Raw genomic sequence first — 21998 nt, 5'->3', positions numbered from 1 at the left:
TAAACTAACATTTCAAAATGGATTTGAATTTTTTAATGCATGATAAGCAAATAAAAAGATGGGGCTTAATTTGAAGCCTGTAATGTGCGAACGTTTGGTTTAGGATCCTAAAATTCCTTAGAGAGGGGGAGGGTTTCTAAATGGGCTCAATGTTACCTAATTATTGCTGAAGCTGGAGAGGCACGATCTAAATATTTTTTTCACAACGAAGCCAAAAGATTGCAATATAGATAATAGAGATAGCCGTGTAGTGAATGAAATTTGGCAATAGGCATATCTTCCAGCAAAGCAGTTGGTTGCTAAGAACTTTTAATAAGTCGGGTTTACATTAACCCTTGTGACTTTAAGGGCGGCCTTGAGACCCCCCTCCCCCCTCCACCCTAACGAAAACGTTTGAAAACTTCTGAAATATTTATCCAATTGATATGAAATTTTGCAAGGTTGTATCACTGAAACGATATCTTCCCCTATTGAAAGAATTAGGAAGATGCTCGAAGGGTTAAGGTCAAATAAAATAAATTTGATCCACGCACAAGACTTGCGGTATAGAGTGTACCGTTAATACAAAACCATACGAAAATTGTGGGTATCACACTTCATCACTTCAATTTGTCAAACGCCCATAATATTGATTTGATGCCAAAAAACCTTTCAATAATTTTTTTCTTTGCGGTGGGTTTCACAGGGACAAGTTCTAACATGCAATATATTGAATTTCATTTTGGGCTAACTATTGAAAAAATACTACTATATATCAAATAACAACCTTTGAATAAAATAGAAGGCATTTAAAAATTGGGATTTTCTAAAAAAAATTCAAACCGTCCGTGAGCCTCGTGTTTATTCCTTTGGATTAAGGTTTGAAAACTTCCCAATACACGGGTTGCAAAATTATATCAATGCAGTCAAAACATGTGATTACTTGAAAAAGTTCACGTGATTTTATTCCCATGTTACTTGCTTTATAACTTTACAGCTGATTAGTGTCAATAAATGTCATGTAACAAGCACACAAAAAATTCGAGTAAAAGCGATTTTTTTTTCAGACTTTAATTTTGCAACCTGTGTATTGTTGTATTCCACAAGGGCATTGTTTTGTTGTCTAGTAAAGTTCAGAATTTCGTAGAGTTTAGGATAAAACTGTCTATACAATTGCCTGGGATTCAAAGGGTGGGTTATAAGTTATTTTTAGTCGGAATAGGTCGACATTATTGGTGAAAAGACGAAAAAAAAACTGTTTTAATTCTTATTTTAGATTTTGAAACCATCTAGTTGAATATGAGACGGGTGTCGAAGGAGGTTAAACAAATATAAAATGCCCCAAAAGTAGTCAATTTCAGCATATATTACTTGGCGGTAAATCTCAATACCTTGAAAATAAAATTTGATACTTCATTTATTCTTTCGAAGGGACATGAATTTTGATGCCACAACCAAAATGTCTATATTTAAACAAGCCCGGAGACCAAACCTAATTTAGCGAAATAGCTGTTACACTCTTTGATAGGAGCTTGTCCCAGGTAGAAATGTACTTTTATGTTGTTTTTTATACTTATAATGTATGTTTTAGAAAATGTTTGCCCTAAATCACAGTCCCTTTTATGAAATCGAATACCCAAAATATCGCTGTCTCAACGTTCATTTAATGTCCTATGGACGATATGGTTGTTTTAAAGTTTTTTACCATCTAGGAATATGGGATAATTTCTCAACTGTTAAGAACAAGTTGTATTTGTCTTGTTTCAGTGAGATTGATTTCATATGAAAACGAAAGTGAAAACAACACAAGATCTCACAGCAAGGTCAAGACAAGATCGAACGAGAATTAACAATACCTAAGCAATTTCTACTCAATGTTGAAACACAGGGTTGTAATCGATCTTGCTTTGCCCTGTGTACGAGGTTTTATAATTTCGCAAGGTCAAGCTAAAAATTTATCACAAATCCATGTCTGTCCAGAGTTTTCAAGAATCCTCGGAAAAAAACATTGAATTTCAACTGCACAGCACTGTTTGACGAGCATTTTTTCTTAAATTAGGGTCTTTGGAACGTTGAAAAACAACGGCAAAATTGAAAATGAAAGTCGCCAACGAAAGTCCAACCCAACCGATTTCACTATCTCAGAATAAGCAAATCTTTTATTTGACTTCTACCAGCTCTTTGGCCGGGACTCTTCAAGAATCTAATAGCACCGTCCATTTTTTAGTCGGCAACTGGTAAAAAACGTAGATTCTATATTCATGAACAGTCACACTTCCAAAGAAGTTTTTTAAAACTCCCAGCCACTAGTTAGCAATACAAGAGTAACATATTAAAAACAAGTTGAGATCATTTTAAGGCTTTGCGGACCCTAAAGCACCTATTTCCTTAGGTATATCGACAAAAATACTCACATAAGAGCATTTTTAGGCTTAAAACTCAAAAAAGTTAAGTAAATCCGAAGGCTTCAAAAATTTTGGATGTTCTCATAAAAAAACGTGTAGTCATTCTTACATGGCATTTATGTGGCTTTTCTCCAGTATGTCTCCGCACGTGAACCACCAGCATATACATCGCTTTAAAGGGTTTCTCGTCACGGCTGCAATCTTCCCAATAACATGTGCAATCTTTTTTATTCTTCTGTATGTGTTCCGTATTCACGTGTTGAACCAATTTACTTTGGGCGTCAAAAAGAACACCACAGTCCCGCCACTTACAACGTAAATCAACGCCCTCTTCTTCATCATCTGCTGAATCGGCACCGCCATGTTCTGTGGTGTTCGATTTTGGTGTGGCCTATGGAAAGAAAATATGGAAAGAAAATGAAAAAACACTAGCATGGCTTGTGGTAGATTTAAGAGTGACCTGGTATGTAGAAAATCACCGATAAAACTTCACGCCAATAACATTTGCTGTATAGATACGTTATAAACAACATTACTATCCCCTCCGTACAACTACACAACCTTCCCCGGAATTCAGATAAATAACATTCTCGGAAAACACCCCCGTCGACATTTGCTCCCTAGACAATATAATAATTCCAGACCAATGCCAATATCTCAAAATCTCTGAAAGAAGCTAATTATAAAATACTGAAATAAGCAAGCCGTACGCAAGAACAATTTGTAAGAAAGCCATGATGATGTAATTGTGACGCCACAACCAAGGGCGGATGCGTGGGCGGTGGTGGAAGTAACCAAAAATTACGCAAATCGTTAAACACCGGTAGACAAAGAACTGATATTTTGTTATCTGCGGCGGCTGTTGGCGGTGTATTAATTTGAAGCGGAGCCATATCAAAAAACCCACGCATTCAAAATTTGAAAAGTATTTATACACAACAATAATGTCAAAACGAATAATGGCTTAATTCTTGGCAGAACAACTCCAAGCAACCCACACACGCGATAATTAAAAACTTTGTGAGAATTACTCCAAAGGACCAGTCCTTGTAGACTCGGCTATCCGAACTTTATGTAAAAACGCTTGATTGAGTCGATATACTTGCTCCGATAGGTACTATTTTTATTCAATAAAAACCAGTCGATACAGGCTTAATGCCTTAAAAAAGCTCTCTTTATTTAATACAGTTTTACTTTACTTAATCAAAAGTTTGTGTACACTTATTAATTTATTTTGTCCCTCAAGAATGTTGTCATAGATTGCTTAACTTACACCACATAAACAAACATGGCATAACAATAAAAAGAAATACCTTGTATGCACCAATCAAAAGAGAGTAGGATATATGAAACTTTTTATTATAAGAACTTGACAGAATATGAAAACAATTGAGTAAGACCATGTAGAGTTTTTTTCGATCTATCAAATCGTTGAATATCAAAAGTTATTTTGAGGTATGTTTGCTTTTTGATCAAAAGACTGCAGCTTAGTTTGTAAGAGCTTAAAAGAAACTCTATCCTAAAGATAAACATTTTCTTATAATATTAAAAGCTCCAGACTAAAAATGGTATCATGTTTCCATAGCAACATCTGTGATATTAATCAGTTTTCCTTCCTAGCTATATTATGATACAAATGAAGAATAAAAAGAATATTTCAAATGCTAAAGTTTGAGATAAACAGGAACTGGAGAAAATCAGAGTTATGCAAAAATGATATAGAGTACTTTATTTAAGGACATTGGCAATGATCGTTTACATACCGTAGTTACCGTCGTTTTTCATAAATTTCCCATTTCCGCACTAAGATTGCTTAGCCACTTTTCTAGCGGAAAAAGACCAGGACTCCGGGTAGTTGAAAATATGCTTCGAAAAGTTTCATGAGTAAACACAAGATTTTGCGTACCTTCAGAAACAAACCCCATGTTGGTTATCCCGGAAGAAATAGCGGAAAGATTTCGGAAAAGTGACAAGAATCTTAGTGCGGAAATGGGAAACTTATAAAAGACGACGACACAATAACAAACCAAAAGTTTGCTCAACAATCAAACGTGCGAAATTCGCAAAAATTTGGATAGTGCTGCGGTACATTCACTTTGAAATAAAACAAAAACCAAACATAAATCACGTAAGACTTTTAGCAGAATTCTTTTTAGACGGTCAGTTTAGTAGTTTGTCTGTCAAATTATTCGAAAATTTTCATTTTCAGTGGAAATTTTTTGATTTGATTATATTACTAAATTAACATTAAGGAAGTATTATCTTCGCCACGAAAAGATAGGTGGATCAAATATATTAGAATAACATTGGAAAGATATAGGAAGATTAGGCGGCTCTAGGTCTCTAGAATTGTAAGTTTTTAAAACTGATTCGGATTACAGAATAAGAGTTTGATTTAGCAAAACATTACAGTAATTTCTCTATCGAATTCCAATCAAGTTATAGCCATGGTTAATACCCTGGGAAACCTGTCTTGAAAAAAATGCTGATTCGAGTTGAAAGGATTAACTCTTTTCTTTAGAAATGACGTATTGGTAAAAGAAAAAAGTCTATTGGGCGCATATGTTCTTTGAAATTTGAGGGGACCAGTAGGGGAGCTTTCAAGTGAAAATACAAAGTTAAGCTATAAACTGGTATAAAAAGTGTTTATCCATTCAAATAAGGCTGATCTTTTGTTTATTCAAGCTGTCACCAGTTGTAGTAATATTGACTCCTGAGTAACCCCTTAGCATGTTCAATACTTTTGAGTTACATACATTATAAGAACACATTCTGTCTTTGGTTTTAGGGTCTGGACGCAATTCAAACATAATATTTGATAATGACACGTTCTGTCTTACGTTTTAGGGCTCGGCCTCACTTCAAACGCAAGAACACGTTCTGTCTTGGGTTTTATGGTCTGGCCTCAAATCAAACGCAATTTGGTTTTTACATGTTATGGGTTACTTAGCAAGCGGGGAAAGAGTTTTACTAGCTAAGATTGTCATGAATCGAAATGATTGAGACTGATCATTCTAATCAGGAACCGAGGGAGTGAATAGTATCGGGTATGTGCGAATATTAAGTGATTTTTAATATTCAACTCGGACATACCGTCACCTTGAAAGGCCCGTCTTTCAATCTGGTATACAAGGAACATTAAGTCAAACATTTTCAGAATAACTTTATTCTTTTAAAAAACGTTAAAAGTTGTTTATTCCTAAACATTACATAACGGTCTTTACGTTGTAAGAATCTCTGTTCAAACATCCCGCATCAAATATTTCGGTATTTTTACTAGTACTCACACTAATACTGGTTTAGTTGTTCATCACATGATGAAGATTTGGATACAGAGTCGGAGGATTAGCTTGCTTTCATCAAAGAGGGAGGGTGTTTTAATTTACATACTGCCTTATTTGGAAGTTGATGGTGCCCCTCTGGTTGTATGTAACAGTAATGAGATTTTCAAACAACGAAGCATGGAGTTTCAATAGGGCTCCATTACATTTTATGGAGGTTAGGATAGGTTATGGAGAAGCTGTCTGAGGGAGGGTCTCCAATGTTTCACTAGACTATGGGAACAAACCCAGTAGTTTTTGTTTCAAAGACACCGCCAAAAATAAGTATAAATAAACTTTTTTCGCGGAATAAAAACTGTGGCTGTTTTATTTGACTAGGACCGATTTTGTTGAAACTAGGATAAGAAAAGGAAATGGAGAAATCCATATTAGATTTCAAGCATCTACATGTCCCAGGTATGATGTTCATTGTGAAAAAACCCTTAATAGATGTTTGGGTGAACCTTGTGCGCAAAAAAATGTATCTGAAATCAAAGCATATTTGATAAGTAAATTTCCAAAGACATTCCTAGAAACAAATATATCAAAATTATTAATTCTATATAGGCGTGATCGAAGTTGACATACACCCATGAAGACATAGGACGATTTTCAGCCTTATTGTTCTTATGAAAAAATCGTGTAGTATCAAAGAGATAAATTTAAATTCCTAATTCTACAACCAAGGTCAAATTTTCAAGGGGCTTCGCCGCTTTGGAAGTCCACCACGACTCTGCCCTGAACCAGCTCGGGGTTGACAGTGCCTACTCATTTTTCTAACTTAATACCGGGTGTCCCAGAAAAAAGTTCAGGTCTTTGAGACGTAATTGTGATATAATCAGAAAGGATATTTTCAAAAATATCTTTTTGCTCGTGTAGAGGAAAGTCTAACTTAAATTTTGAGGTATAATTTTTTTAATTTGGTTCAGTATTTACCAAGTTATAAACTTTCAAAGGAAAAATTCACTTTTGAAAAAGTGCAAAAACACGTCAAAACTTGGTAAATACTGAACCAAATTTAAAAAGTTATACCTCAAGATTTAAGTACTTATATACTGAAGCAGCTTATAGATAAAGTCCGTGAAAAATAAGTTAAGATGTTATTTTGATATTGGCTGGATGAAAATATTGTTGGCTGACCCAGCGAGGTTTATTTTATACCGGGGGGGGGGGGGTACCACCCTTGCCAACCGACGAGGTGTTTCGCTGAGGTTGGAAAAATGGACCCTGAATAGGACTGAAATTCCAAAAAAAATTCAAAACTTTCCACTTTTTTCAAACCCCTCCCCCTAAAAGGTTCCCTACGCGGGACCACTGCTCTTCAAATCATCGATGAGCTAAAACAGCTCACTCTTGCAAGGCGAGGGACAGCCCTTGAGGTACTTAAAATTTTGAGGATTCATATCACTTAAGTTTTAGCAGTGAGAGAAGGATTTTACCACAACATTTTAATTCTTAGTTACCTATCCCCCAATGACGTTACAAGAAAGGTATAATTTCAACAAAAATAGAAGTTCAAATTATCAACAACGGAAGGATGAAAGAGCGTTTGTACGTGCCTCGCAAATAAAGTTTTTTTAATCCCAATACGGGAAATTTGTAAGCACACCCTATGAAAACAAAAACTTTCAATTAGGTTTTCAGTTTTTTTAGCTGAAACTAAATTTTTTTTCTATTAGAAATCAAAAGTATTATGAAGCTAAACATAAAAAAGCTCGGGCATCGATCACGCCCGAAAGGTGTATTAAATTCAAATCGGAAACTGTTTTTCTCACCTTATCAAAACCTATCACAAAATAACGAATCCAACCTTAATAACATCTGAGTTGGAATCTTTAATTGTTCTTATACAAAATCTATCAAGATTTATCTACTTCTTACCTGATATAGACAGACATGGGGTTTATCACTCAAGGACCCATTAGCCGCAAATGACGCATTTAACATTTGAAATACGAAAATGAGTTGACATAAAATGTCAATTGTGTGACAGATCATTCAAACATTTTAAGTGGGGTTCCACGCAAAAACTGAAAGTGAATATTGATAATGCACGCGAAAATTGAATTCGTTTCCTTTGTATCACCCATTTTTGATGCCTATTTTTGAAAGCGGAAGATGATAGTCTGGCGTCCATTGGTAACGTAAATAAAGCCTCGGATACACGGGGACGAGGATGCGCGAAACTTATATTTTAAGAGAAAAGGATGATTGTGAACTCATTGAGGCAAATAATTACAAACCTTCAAATCCTGCCGCCCCTTCCTAAGTGAAAACAATCGAAGTATTGTCTAAATCATTGACTTCCAAGCCCGAAATGATAGACTCGAGACTCCTGGATGGGAAATGAAGCTACTTATTTCCCACCCAGAACGCCCGCGCGTGGTTTTTACTCAAACGCCGGATTGAAAGTGAAATCTATTGCTAGATTTCAAAAAATGCAGTCCTCGAAAATAAAGGAACCACTAGATACAATCCGTCGTCATGATTGCGGCGCGTTCTAGATGGGAAAAAAGTGGCTTCACTTTTTCTTGCCTGGGAAAGATTGGAGATTGTACTCTAGCCCTTTTAAACTCAATGGTCTAAATGTCCTAGATGACTGGGCTATCCACGTAAAATATCTACTCGACCTATCTAATCTATATTATGGAAGGTTGGGTTCTAGTAAAGCTAGATATACTGAGACAGCGGAATTAACAATAGAATTTGTCGAATTTCTCTCGGGAAGAGTAGAAAGTTTTTTCTTTCCTTTGTTTATCTTCTTGACGTCCCCCAGCGACATCTTCGGCTGCCAGTAGTTTTGATTGAGGACCTAATTCAAAAATCTGACATGCTGAAAAGATAGAGCTTTGAAAGGAGCTTTCCAACAGTACCAAACATTAAGGGTTTAGCCATCACAAAAGCCGAGATAATTCAATTCAAAGTTTTAGCATTGAAAAATCTTAAAAATGTGACTTTTTAGCTTTATGAAAACGTCCATGAGTTAAAAATGCTGTGAAGGCAAATTGTAGTAGATACGTTAACATGGCCCCCGTCACCGGCCCCCGTCACCGACCCCCCAATATTTTTTTTTACTTTAAAAAAATCTTATATATATCGTTTAGAGTGTTTAGAGGGGTGAAATAAGGGTAAAAAGAAAGTCGAAAAGGGAGGGAGAAGAATCAGGCCTTAGGATGGGGTATTAGTTCACCTGCATCTGTTATCATGACAAAGAAAAAAGGCGGCCATATTGACCCAAAATCAGAGTCTACAAAATTAACAGTATAAATGTTATGTTTATGTCGCACAATTCATGAAACAAGATTTTTTCATATGATAATAGTGTCTCGAGACCCTAAACTCATTTTTTGAAGAGGTGTGAGATGTTTCAGCAGTGATATCAGGAAAATCAAAATGACAACCTATCAATTGACACCTTCAAACCACACCATACCACTTGATGACTGTACAGTCAAGAATGATCGACTTTTTGCTTCAAACCATTAGACTGTATACCTTGTAAGAACAGTTAAGATGATATTCCAAAATTTTAGGCCATCCATATTATACTATAAAGTTTAACCAATCGTATTACACATCATGTCTAACATGAAAAGCCATAATTATAGCCAGCCAACACGTTTGTTTTTATGAGAACATTCAAAATGTTTTAAGCCTTCGGATGTTCTTAACCTTTTGAGTTGTAAGCCTTAAAATGTTCTTAACATGTTCTTATTTTCACCATTTTAAGAGTATTTTCGTCCATTTTCCTAAGAAATCGGGTGTTTAAGTGTCCGCGAAGCTTTAAAATGTTCTTAACTTATTCTTTAAATTTTGGCTATCGAAATGTTCTTATATAGTTTATTGAGAAGAACTAAACCGTTTCTTAATTTTTATGTAGTTTGTTCTTATATAAAAAAACGTGTATTTTTTTGTTCACGGCGGAACTAAGGCGAGCAGGGTTTCATGTAGACTATTCTATAGTCTAAGACGAGCTTCATCTAAGAGGAACAAACGCGAAGACGGGGGTAGCTGTTGTCGTAAACACAGGCTCTATCCGCCGCGCAGCATATTATACGTTTTATAAGATACAAACTATGTTATATCATAATAATACATTATACGGACGATAGCTTGGTAAAATAGCACGCATGGTTTTTCTTCACAGTATCAGGCGACGGTTCCTTATAGTTTACAACTTCACACCCCATCATGTATGTATCATTCCAAAGGAAAACGTTATTTTTGGTTTAGTTCAACCAAACATTTTTATTTACTTTTCGATATTCCGTTTGTTTAACCGCAAGCTTTTCCGACTTCTAGTTTTAATTTGTATTTCCTTGAAACGTTTAAAAAACGTCCTAACGACGTCCGAATAAGACCAAATAGTTTGTTGCTCCAAGAAAAATAGCTTTTGAGATTTGGTAAGTACTCGTCCTACTGTATACGTTTTTTATATATAAGAACTAACTATATAAGAACATAAGGCTTCAATGGTAAAAATATTTAGAACAAGTTTAGAGCAATCTAAGGCTTTGAGGATCCTAAAAGACCCAATTTTTTAAGAAAATAGGCGAGAATACCCTCAAAATTGTGAAAATAAGAACATATTAAGAACATTTATAGGCTTGAAATTCAAAAGGTTAAGAACATCCAAAGGCATCCAAAATTTTGGATTTTCTTATAAATAAAGATGTACTTATATACTAAAGCAGCTTATAGATAAAGTCAGTGAAAAATAAGTTAAGATGTTATTTTGCTATTGGCTAGATGAAAATATTGTTGGATGACCCAGCGAGGTTTTTTTGATATTCCGAATACCTTAAGGGTAAAAACTTAGTTGGGTAAAGTTTAAATCGGAAAAAAAGGAAAATTCTTTGCAACAGCTCTCTTGAATTTGCCAATAAAAGTTAGTTGGTTGTGAATTAGGTGAGTCTTGATAAGCCTCAATTGTCTCATTTAAAATTAAAGTATTCAAAACGAAAATGCTGCTCGAATAGTCTCTCTAACTCATTGATCAATGCTCTTTAGATCATTGAAATTAGCTACTAAGCTCATTCTTGCAGGGCTAGGAAAAGCCCTTGAGGTACTTAAAATTTTGAGGATGCATGTATCACTTAAGTTTTAGCAGTGAGAGAAGGATTTTACCACAACATTTTAATTCTTAGTTACTAAGCCCCCCAATGACGTTACAAGAAAGGTATAATTTCAACAAAAATAGAAGCTCAAATTATCAACAACGGAAGAATGAAAGAGCGTTTGTACGTGCCTCGCAAATAAAGTTTTTTTAATCCCAATACGGGAAATTTGTAAGCACACCCTATGAAAACAAAAACTTTCAATTAGGTTTTCAGTTTTTTTAGCTGAAACTAAATTTTTTTTCTATTAGAAATCAAAAGTATTATGAAGCTAAACATAAAAAAGCTCGGGCATCAATCACGCCCGAAAGGTGTATTAAATTCAAATCGGAAACCGTTTTTCTCACCTTACCAAAACCTATCAAAAAATAACGAATCCAACCTTAATAACATCTGAGTTGGAATCTTTAATTGTTCTTATACAAAATCTATCAAGATTTATCTACTTCTTACCCGATATAGACAGACATGGGGTTTATCACTCAAGGACCCATTGGCCGCGAATGACGCATTCAACATTTGAAATACGAAAATGAGTTGACATCAAATGTCAATTGTGTGACAGATCCTTCAAACATTTGAAGTGGGGTTCCACGCAAAAACTGAAAGTGAATATTGGTAATGCACGCGAAGATTGAATTCGTTCCCTTTGTGTCACCCACTTTTTGATGCTTACTGATAGCGCAAGAGAATTACCGAGTTTATGTATCGGAGGGTATCGAGGGCGACGGTAAATGAAATCGATACAAAACAAAGTCGATAGTTGATGCACGGCTCTATATCGCCTTTGCTCCCCTAAACAGACGACGGTATTTTGGTGTTTTTACCGTCGTCCAGCAAAGTGGACGGTGATTTCGGAGACATGTCGACTTTGCTTTATAACGTCCCCCTCGATTTATCTCGAATACATAAACTCGCTATTGTCTGGGGAGTCCATCGGTAACGCATATAAAGCCTAAAGTACACGAGGACAAGGATGCGCGAAACTTTTTTTAAAGTGAAAAGGATGATTGTGAACTCATTAAGGCAAATAATTACAAACCTTCAAATCCTGCCGCCCCTTCCAAGCCCGAAGAGCTAGACTCGAGACTCTTGTCACACGCCCGCGTGTGATTTTAACTCAAACGCCGGATTGAAAGTAAAATCTATATGGAAGGTTGGGTTCTAGTAAACCAAAATACATTTGTCACCATTGTACGACCCTTAAATTTGGAAAGGATATCCGGTTGGAAGAAAAATCCACGAAAAAAAACAAACAAAACTCTTGTTGATCGATACCTCGAGTACGCGGGACGGAAATAAACGCTTAAAAATATCTCTGCATAAGGTATATATAGACGAGTTTCCCTAATAAAAGGTATTCAGCTACTAAATGTTTGTTGTTTCTTGCCTGTGACCCATCCAAATATTTAAGTTTTAATAATTGAAAGGCAATCACTGAAAAGTTTTATATTTAACTAGAAATATATACTCTCGGGTACCTAATAGCCGGGGGGATTGGAATAAGCGGGAGGGGGGAGGGGGGTTGGAAAAAATCTCAAAACCTAATAAGCGGGGGGGGGGGTGGAATAAAAATGTCCTGGGTGGAAAATTTTTGAATTAGCTATTAGGTACCCGAGAGTAAGAAGCAGGACATTTTCACTACAGCGTGGCTATATTCACACTCATTTTTAGTGATATATTTTCTTCGCATTTTCGTTCTTCGCATATTGACTTAATAGCCCAAAAGATTTTCAATTCGGGCTTAAAATCATCAGCATTTCTGGATTCTGACATCTGAAGTTGTGGGGTTAGGATTGTGTTCTGAATTTAGTCTTATATATAAGCCTCATATTCTTATAATTGTGTTCTTATAAATAATAATGTCGATATTTGACTACACATTAGATTCATATAAGATTTTTCTTTCTAGTCAATCGTAAATCCAAAATAAAAATATTATATAGACATTAAGCACCATTAAATCTCATTTAGAGCTCCCATTAAGCTCCATTAAGATATGACAAAATGAAGATTTTTTTAATTGCCGTAATTATAATGAACTCCAAAGCACGTCATTACCAGGGGGAAGAAATTGTGTCACATTTTCAAAAATCGACGCTTTTTTATAAGAACATGTGCATGTGGTTAGATTTCGGTCAAAACTCTAAATAGTAAACTAAGAAAAACCCAAGCATCAGAAGAAAATGCTCTAATAAGTTATAAAGTAAGCATATTATGAACAATAAAGAACAATAAAGCTTTAAAATCACGACCCAATGTGTTTCCCATTTCTCGCGTCCCTGGATAAAGGACACGAGTTTCTTTTCCTTAACTACTGCATTGAAGGTTCCAAAAACTGTGCTTTCGAACTCTTTCTATTCTTTTCTTCTGTAAAATATCGCTTTGTATGTACTTAATTCGATAGTTTATACAAAATAACAATGTTCAGCAGCACATCTTTGCACTCCTATTTACATGAGTAACCTTTAGGGCCCAGACTCCTCAAATAGACCTTTCCATGCATTTGTTCGAGTTACATTTAGCGAGACCAAGACATGGGTGCGAGCCACACCCAATCCTACTAACAAAGACAGATCTTTTTCGCACCAGAAACAGAAACAGAATTGTCAAACTAAATAACAGTTGACACTTTATGAATCGATTTTAAAGGGAAATTGAATCTTCATCAAATGGTGATGGGGCATATCGAATAGTCAAATTAAAGAACGTCAACTGTATATACATATAGGTCATTTCACAGTCGCAAAGCGTAATGGGTAATCAGGACCATTGCGCGCTAATGACGACTTACTATTGGTCCAAAGTTTTGAAAAAAAATTTGAAGATTATTGCGTCTAGCCAACAGAAAGCCGTTATGGAGGCGCAATCAGTCCTTATTACCCATGCTCCATTTCGACTGTGAAACGGCCTATAAAGAAAGAAAGGACACATACCTCAGAAGGTGAGAATTCGTTTGAATCTGGTTTTCCTGGTGAATGCTGTTTTGGAGAGAGCTCCTCTTCCCGAGGTTTATTTTGTATTGTTCTCTGTGGTGATGGGCGGTTCGTTACTCCTGGTGGCGGAAAATTGGGCGGTGGAATATCTCCCGTTGAAGAGGATACTTGTTCTCGAATTTGAGTTGGGGGCGGCATGGGTAACCGCCTTGGGTGCTGAATAAATTGTTGTGATTGAAGCGAGGGCGTGTATGTTTCATTCGAGGCGAAATGGTTACGCTGTCTAGACATTGCAATTGGTTGGCTTGCAGGTGCAGGACTTAAATGCCCGTAGGAGCTATGTGACGCGTGCGAGGCGGCTGAAGAATTCCGCCCCGTGGAACTGCGAGAAATAAAGCCACTTCTCAGGTCATTGTTATTAACAAATGCAACCAAAGAATTCGGCGAAGTTCTGATTATATCGTTTAAACAGTCAAATATTGGTGACACGGAGAGCATACGCTTTTTACCACGTGCTGAATGGCGAGATAGGCTTCCGCTATTCCTACTACCCGGCATATCCATATATCCGGACTTTAAAGAGGTCGCTGTTGATGTCGGACGGTCCGAATAAGAACCAGCACGGCTTGATAAATATTCGGCTGGCGTAAAAGGCGTGATGTAGGATAACGATTTATCAGGTGTGTTGATTTTATTGAGTTGTCTATATTCTGAGGGATGTAGTGGAACGGCAAATTCGTTATTCGTGTTACGTCTTGGTGGGGATACGTTACTTGTGCTGTCACAAGCAGCTTTGTGAACTGAATTTTGACGGTTTCCCCAATTGTAATTATTCTGTTGTGATATTTGTTCGTAGCCTTGATCAACCGGCTCTTGCTTCATGTGTTCAATGAGTCGCGATTTCAAATTGTCCCCAGCTCCATTACGTCGCATGTCACCATATTTATTTATATTGTTCTGTTCGGCGATTTTTCCTTCAACCATGCTACCGGGGTCAGGACGAAAGGCGGGATACGTGCCATTCATAGGGGTGTTTGTATGGTACACCATTTGTGTGTGATCAAAGTTCAGGTCTTTTCACTATCTCTTTAGTAATAATTGTCTGAAAAATAACAAAACAAATTGTCAGGTTGAAGATTATATATAAAACAAAGGTAAACCTTGGCTCCAAAAAAGTCAATAAAGAATTTTGGAGCGAATTTCTCTTTTGAGCACTACTTTTCTCAGTTTGATGAAACACAAGTGGTTTTGAGGTTCAGAGATGCTAGCTCAATCAATCTAGCAAGCCAGGGTGCAGTATGCCGTGCTGAAGTCACAAAATCACTTGTTGTGGTTCATCAAACTGAGAGAAATAATGAACAGTGCTGGAGTCTCAATAAGGACATACACATTCTCTTTATAAGAACAAACTATATAAGAACATAAGGCTTCGATGGTCAAAATGCTAAGAACAAGTTAAGAACATTTTAAGGCTTTGCGGACTCTAAAGCATAAATACTCAAATAATGGCAAAAATAAGAACATGTTTAGAATATATTTAAGCTTAAAACTCAAAAAGTTAAGAGCATTCGTAGGCTTCAAAGATTTTGGATTATCATTATGAAAGAAACGTGTACTAATGAATCGATTTCAATTGGATGAAAATAATAATTACAGTATCTAAAAATTGGCAAATAGAATGGAACTTCATTTATCCTTTTGCAGCTTCCGACATCCTTTGCAGTTTATTGCTAAAATGCTAATGAAGACGTGATCAAGTTCAGATTGTCGAGGTTAAGGCAAATGTGAGTATGACGTCTGCAGAGCAGAAAGCAATTGAATGGCAGCAATACATGTTTTTGAAAACGAGTTCTAAATTTAGAGAGTCGTTCGAATTAATTATTAATCGTCTGTCCTTTTTCTTTCTTTTCACTTTTTAGCACAAACGCATAATGAAATCAACATGGATCTTTTGTACTAAAAGACATTAAAGATTTCATGAAGATTTATTGAATCGTTTAAAAAATAGAGTATTCCATGCAAGAATACATAGTCGTAATGCAATGAAAATGAACATAGAAATAAACAGGAATCTATTTTCAAAATTTGAAAACTGGAGGGCAAAGAAAAACAAAGACGCTCCACAAATAAACTTCCTTCGTTTCGAGCGTAAAACTCCTACTCTTAAGGCCTAAAAGCCTGGAGTTGTCTATTGTGTAGACTAAAAACAAAGACGCTCCACAAATAAACTTCCTTCAAAACAGACGACAAAAACATCCACATTTGAAAAACATCAAAATACATAATATAGACAACTGTTCAAGGCGACACTTTCACACTGTCAAGAAGAAGCCATCAATATTGTAAAACAATTCCTACTTGTAATAAACTTTGACAGTAGAGCGCATTCCATTTTTTTGCTCTCTTTATAAAGATTCTTTGACAGATTCCTCTTCTAGGGGTCTGATTACGCAATGAGAAAAAAAAAGTTACAATAACAACAAAGCGTATACAATACACTAAACATTTCTCCAAGATAAATTTTGTATATCAGGCAATGTGGATCAAATATCATCGTCAGCAGTACTGTAAGCACACATGATAAATAGTATACAAAACTTATTCAAAATTGTGTTTTTGTTTGTAAGAATGCAATATTTACCAAGCCTATGATGCACTGTATAAACGATGGCCTTCGGGAAATTATCTAAACTAAGATTATTCTAAAAAGTAGCATGGGGATTCAAAAAATAGGTAAATATCTTTCCTTCTCAACAACTTAAAATCGTCCAAAGTAAGTGCAGTTGTCCAGTATCAAACAAAACTCATGACAAACTGTGTTACCTTAAGGAAGAAATTTTTGCAAGAACTTAATTTGGCGGGCGGATTTCAGGTAAATACACGTTTTTTCATAAGACAATCCAAAAATTTTGAAGCCTTTGGATATTTTTAACTTTTTGAGTTTTAAGCCTAAAAATGTTCTAAGTAGGCTCTTATTTTGACCATTTTGTGAGTATCTTTGATCATTTTCCTAAAAAAAAGGGTGTTTTTGAGTCCACAAAGCATGTTCTAAACTTGTTCTTAAAATTTCGGTCGAAAAGGTGTATTGCTAAACAATAATCAGGGAGGCATCAAGTACCATTTTGGAGTATTCGATATGACCCGGTCAGGGAATGAACACGGCTTTGAGCACCGTAGCCGAATGCTCATTTTTTACACTTATTAAGGAAAGTGTTGTCTTTATTTGGAAAAATTTCCTTAAAACCGTCCCAATCTTTTATTAGCACCTAAAGACAATTGAAAAAAAGAGTTAAAAAAGGATTGGATCGAGTTTAGGGTGGTAAATCAAATAATAAAGTGGCACGCGCCTGACCACGTGACTACGGTCAAAAAGGTGTACGGTATTAAAGAGAGTGATCAGTGGTAAGTGAAGCAATCCAGGGAGAAAGATTAGCGCCTTTGAATACCTTCGGGTAGATACAGTATAGTTATCAAAAAAGCACCTTCGGTCGCCTTCGACTGTGATGGAAAGAGTAACTTCAGTATCTTCCTTCATAAATTTGAACCCCGTTTTCAGAAAAATACAACCTCATCTCTGTCAATAGCTGAAATAAACAAATTAATCAACATTTAACATTCCCGACCATCATGGAAAAGATGTCAATAGATTGCAAAAGTTGATGCTGGGTACATAGTGTACTTACAGTAATCACAAATAGATCTTCTCGGAGTTTTTGATTTTTCTAAAAAAGCAAAGCATTGTGGGATTGTTTCGGGGTATTTTGATAGAAATCTCTTAGGAATTCATCGAGGGAAATCAATTGTAATACCCCCGAAAGAATCCCACAATGCATCGCTTTTTTAGAAAAATAAAAAACTCCGATTAGATATATTCTCTCTCAAGGTTAAAACGCCAAAAAATGAATATCGCATTTTTCACTACTGCATCACAGAAACAAACAGAAAATACTCCTTCCCTCTTCTCTCTTATCATCATGCCATCAAAATTGATTGTCAAATTGAAAAATTACTATTAAAGCTATTGTTACATTTTATTGTGAAAACATAAAAAACGCACTCATAAAAATCTCATAATTACTTTTTCGTTAATGACTATCTTGATGTTCATTATTACGCCTTTACAATTACAGCCTCTGCAATGTGTGTTGACCTTTCTGAGAAACTCAAGCAATGATAATAAACAGTTTCCATGTAAACAAATCTAATTTCTCGGGTATCTTCGAAAAGAAGAGCAGGGAAATTACCTAAATATAAAATTTTTGGCAGGTGACGAAAGTGACGAAATTTTTTGGTGGTATATTTTAACCAGTCAAATAGACGTAAGGCGTACTTTAATTTCAAGTTTTCATAACTCCGTGATTCCTCAACCTTACATTATCGTATTGTACAAACACACTTTTAGGCTAGTTCAAGTCTCTGTTTTAGGACAAGAATGAGTTAGCAGCACAACTCGTTAAAAAATGATTAAAAAAACAGAAGCACAGACAAACAGAACTCCAGTCTCATTGTGATATGTGCCTTGAAAATAACGCAAACAAAATCAAAACATTAGGTTGATTCAATTTCAGGCAAGTTCAGGTCCTGTTTTAGGTCAAGAATGAATCGGCAGTTCAACACGTAAAAACACAATAAACAATCGACCAAAAGTATTTCATTACAAACAAGCGACAGAAATGAACAATCGTAGAATCATATTGCAATTTTTTTCTTGAAAGTTCCCATGAATCAGAGTTTTACTTCTCATATTTTAGAAATTTGAAAGTGCATTTGGTAAAGAGAAGATGTAAATCTTTCAAAATAGAAACGTCATTGCCGGGTCATTCACAAACACACCACCAACCATCAATATGGTGTATAAACGTAGAATAAAACTTTTGTTGTGGCAGTAATAATCTCAATTTTACATCTAATTTCACTGTGCGCTAAGCTTTGTTTTGAAATCTACTAAACCAAGCCTCGCTTTCATGTTGAATTTCCCGTGTTTGGGTATTGCGCAATCGATATCGGGAAAGATATTGGGACTGTTACAACTTGTTAATGGATAAGGCTAGGCAGAAACCGTTAAAATATATAATGACGAAATTTGTCAACAATAAATATACAAAGACTTCTTAATCCAAACATCCTAAACTAAAGTCGACAATTATACGAAAAAGGTATAATAACTCGAGGTCTCAAGAATGTCTGATATTTGAGAATGCATTTTTCAATTCATCAAATAAAGTTCTTTTTGTGAATCATCCATACCGCATCCATAGCACATAATCCAAACACTTTGCTGAAGAAAAAATCTCTGGGTTTGAAGTTATTTAGAAAGTTTTCCCAAAAATTACAGACTGGGCAAGATACCAGAAATGGAAATGGCACTTGAGTACCAGTTGGATAGTTTAGCCCGATGGGGTACAGTTGCAATCATTCGAGAAAAAATCACAAACACTTCTCCTAAACATTCCTCATCAAAAATAATGAACAAAATTTCTAAAAATCTCCAGAAAATCTAAAAAATCAAGAACAGTCATAATAATTCCTAAAATTCCAAAAATGACCCAGACCAGATCACTACTTTTCTCTGCTAATCTAGAAAAAATTTCAATGTTTTCGCTCCTTAATAGCTCCATTGCGACTATGATATTTTGAGATGTGAAGATTTGAACCACTTTTGATAATCTCAAGCATCTGTAATAAAGCGCCTCCTTGAAAATAGTGACAGGTAAAAGCTAGCTTGGCTCCTGCTTTGTGCAAAATTAGAAGCATCTTTTGTTTATAAGAACTCATATACCAAAAGTTACACCAAAGGAGTTTGGGGTGGAGGTAACTCGGGATTAAATAGTGCAAAAAATATCTGGAGTCACCCCAATGTGTTCAAAATAAAGCCAATTCTTGATCCAAAAATGGTAGTGATTTCAAGGTCAATTTTTTAAAAAGATTAACGAGTTTCCAAGACTCTGACAAGGAGTGGATGATACAAAAACGATTGCGAGGTTCGTTAGAACGGTTCCTCTTCAGAAGCACGAGTCAATTCATTCAATCAATTCTGAATAATTTTCGGGGCTGCCAGCCATCTTGATTAAGAACATAATTTAAACTTTCGTGATTTTTTCAAAATTAAATTAGTCTAATGTTTTGGTTCTGCATGCGTTATTTTCAAGGCACATAACACAATGGGTATGGAATTATGTTTTCTGTTTTTTCAATTTGTTGGATCACTCTGAAATTTCTTACCACGAAAGTTTATGTTATAGTCGTTATAAATATCGAGTTTTTCGACCTTGTGAAAGTTTCGTTCGCGAGAGTATTTAACTCTTAAATAATTAAACAGCCTGGTACAGCCTGACCAACAGGGCTTTATAACATTTAAATTAATTTTTATTAATTATTATTAATATTTATTAATTTAAGTTAAATTAAAACAGCCAATCTTTAAAAAAGCACAAGAAATACTGTTATTCTAATAAAAAAAATTGACCTCGAAATTTTCAGGCCACTTCCAGCTAAGAGTATGGTATATTTATACACTTTGAAAAATAAAAACAGAATTGAACTCTCTGAAAATTCACTTTAAAAGACTTTGTACTTTGTAATACGATTCTTTGATGAATGACCGCAAAAATATCGCAAAAATCTTTCTAAACAAAATTTATTGGCAATGAATGTTAAATATACAAGCAACGTAAACATCAAATGACAACAACAAATTTCCTGTAAATTCGCCTTTTTAAGGATATTCAAAGCTAAAAAGTAGCACCTCAATTTCTTTCTAAGAAATTCACACACCCTGGTTGCAATATTTCATTTGAAGTTAACGTAATCTGATTTTTTGGATACTCGATCTAGAAATTTAAGCCAATTCGGATTCCTGGCGAGATGGGTTAAAAAGTGGCTATCCGCGATAGAGGGCCATTCCGAGAAGTTGTCAACCACGGTTGGAGTTTATACCCGATTGAGCCTTTATGGGTGCTATGAAATAATGGTACGTGGGTAGCGGCGTTCCTAGGTCCCTACCGACAGTATCCAATCAAAAATGAGCCTAACGCAACGTACCCTATCCTCTGGGGAATTCACGCTAAAAATAGGGGGAATTCACACTAAAAATAGGGGGCCCAATTCACGCACTCGTTTAAAATGTTAACCAATTTTTTCAATTTTTTCTTTTAATTTTGGAACTGATTAAAAACCCGCTCCTAAAATTTGCAAAGAAAAGAAACTAGGTTCTTAAAGTGAGTTTTATCTAAAAAAAGAAAATCGGACTTTTGGTAATGGGAGTTCTGGCCATATTGAGAACACCTTATATTTAGCTATCATAATTATTGAAAACGAAAACTGGTTGCAAGTTAGAATTCTGATTGAACTTAACTTTTTGAGTTTTTAAAATGTATGTTTTCCTAAAATGTTCTTAAACATGTTCTTATTTGTTCTTATTTTTGACCATTTTGCTAGAAATAGAGTGTTTCTGAGTCCACAAAGCCTTGAAATGTTCTTAACTTGTTCTTAACATTTTGGCCATCGAAGCCTTGTTCTTATATAGTTTGTTCTTTTAAAAGAAAAACGTGTAGTCACGAACAAAACAAGAATGAGGAAAAACTAGGATATACTTTTTCATGATCAATATCATGCTCTCATGCAAAATACTTTGTTGCTAAGGCCCAGTTGCTAAGTAATTAAGGAAGCAAATAATTGTTCATGAAAAAGAATGAAAAGAAGACCGTCATTTTATTTCTTGAGAAATTGTGTTGAAACGATTTGATAATCAGATGAAGACGTCAGAGCAAAGTATTTTTGAAATTATTTTTAATTACTTTATGTAATTATCATTTTTTACTTTTGCTTTTGATTTTTGTTGGAATGATCAAATACGCCTTTTCGACCGTAGCCGCCAATTGCCGCGAGCGCATTTTTTTCTCCCTTTATCCCACTAAAACCGTTCCAGTCCTTTTTTCGCACCTATAGACAATAAAAAAATGCGTCAAAAAAAAGGATTGGATCGAGTTTAGGGGGATCATTGAATAATTAAGTGGCACGCGCCTGACCGCACGACTACGGTCGAAAAGGTGTATTCAAGAGTGTCAGCAGCAATTTCAATAATATTAATCTACCTCGTTTTTTAAAAGAACAGACTTTACAAGAACATAAGGCTTCGATGACCAGAAAATTAAGAACAAGTTAAGAGCATTGTCAGTCTTTGCGAGCCCTGAAGTATCGATTTCTTAAGAAATGACACACAAAAAAACTCACAAAATGGCG

The 21998-nt window shown here is 35.4% G+C and overlaps 1 protein-coding gene across 1 annotated transcript in view; it reads right to left on the bottom strand.

The window, feature by feature from the left end:
- Nucleotides 1-21998, bottom strand: part of LOC136815741 (zinc finger protein GLI3-like) — a 52000-nt gene that overhangs the window by 9594 nt on the left and 20408 nt on the right. The window contains exons 2-3 of the mRNA XM_067072191.1: nt 13758-14859; nt 2494-2775 (exon numbers count right to left, since the gene is read on the bottom strand). Of these exons, the coding sequence (XP_066928292.1) occupies nt 2494-2775; nt 13758-14807 (1332 nt within the window). The 5' untranslated portion in view covers nt 14808-14859. The remainder of the gene's footprint in view (nt 1-2493; nt 2776-13757; nt 14860-21998) is intronic.

Source organism: Clytia hemisphaerica, unplaced genomic scaffold (genome assembly GCF_902728285.1).
Source record: "Clytia hemisphaerica strain Z4C2 unplaced genomic scaffold, Clytia hemisphaerica genome assembly, whole genome shotgun sequence".
Classification (NCBI taxonomy): Eukaryota; Metazoa; Cnidaria; class Hydrozoa; order Leptothecata; family Clytiidae; genus Clytia; species Clytia hemisphaerica.
The sequence above is the reverse complement of the archived record's forward strand: the minus strand, read 5'-3'. Positions and strand labels throughout refer to the sequence as shown.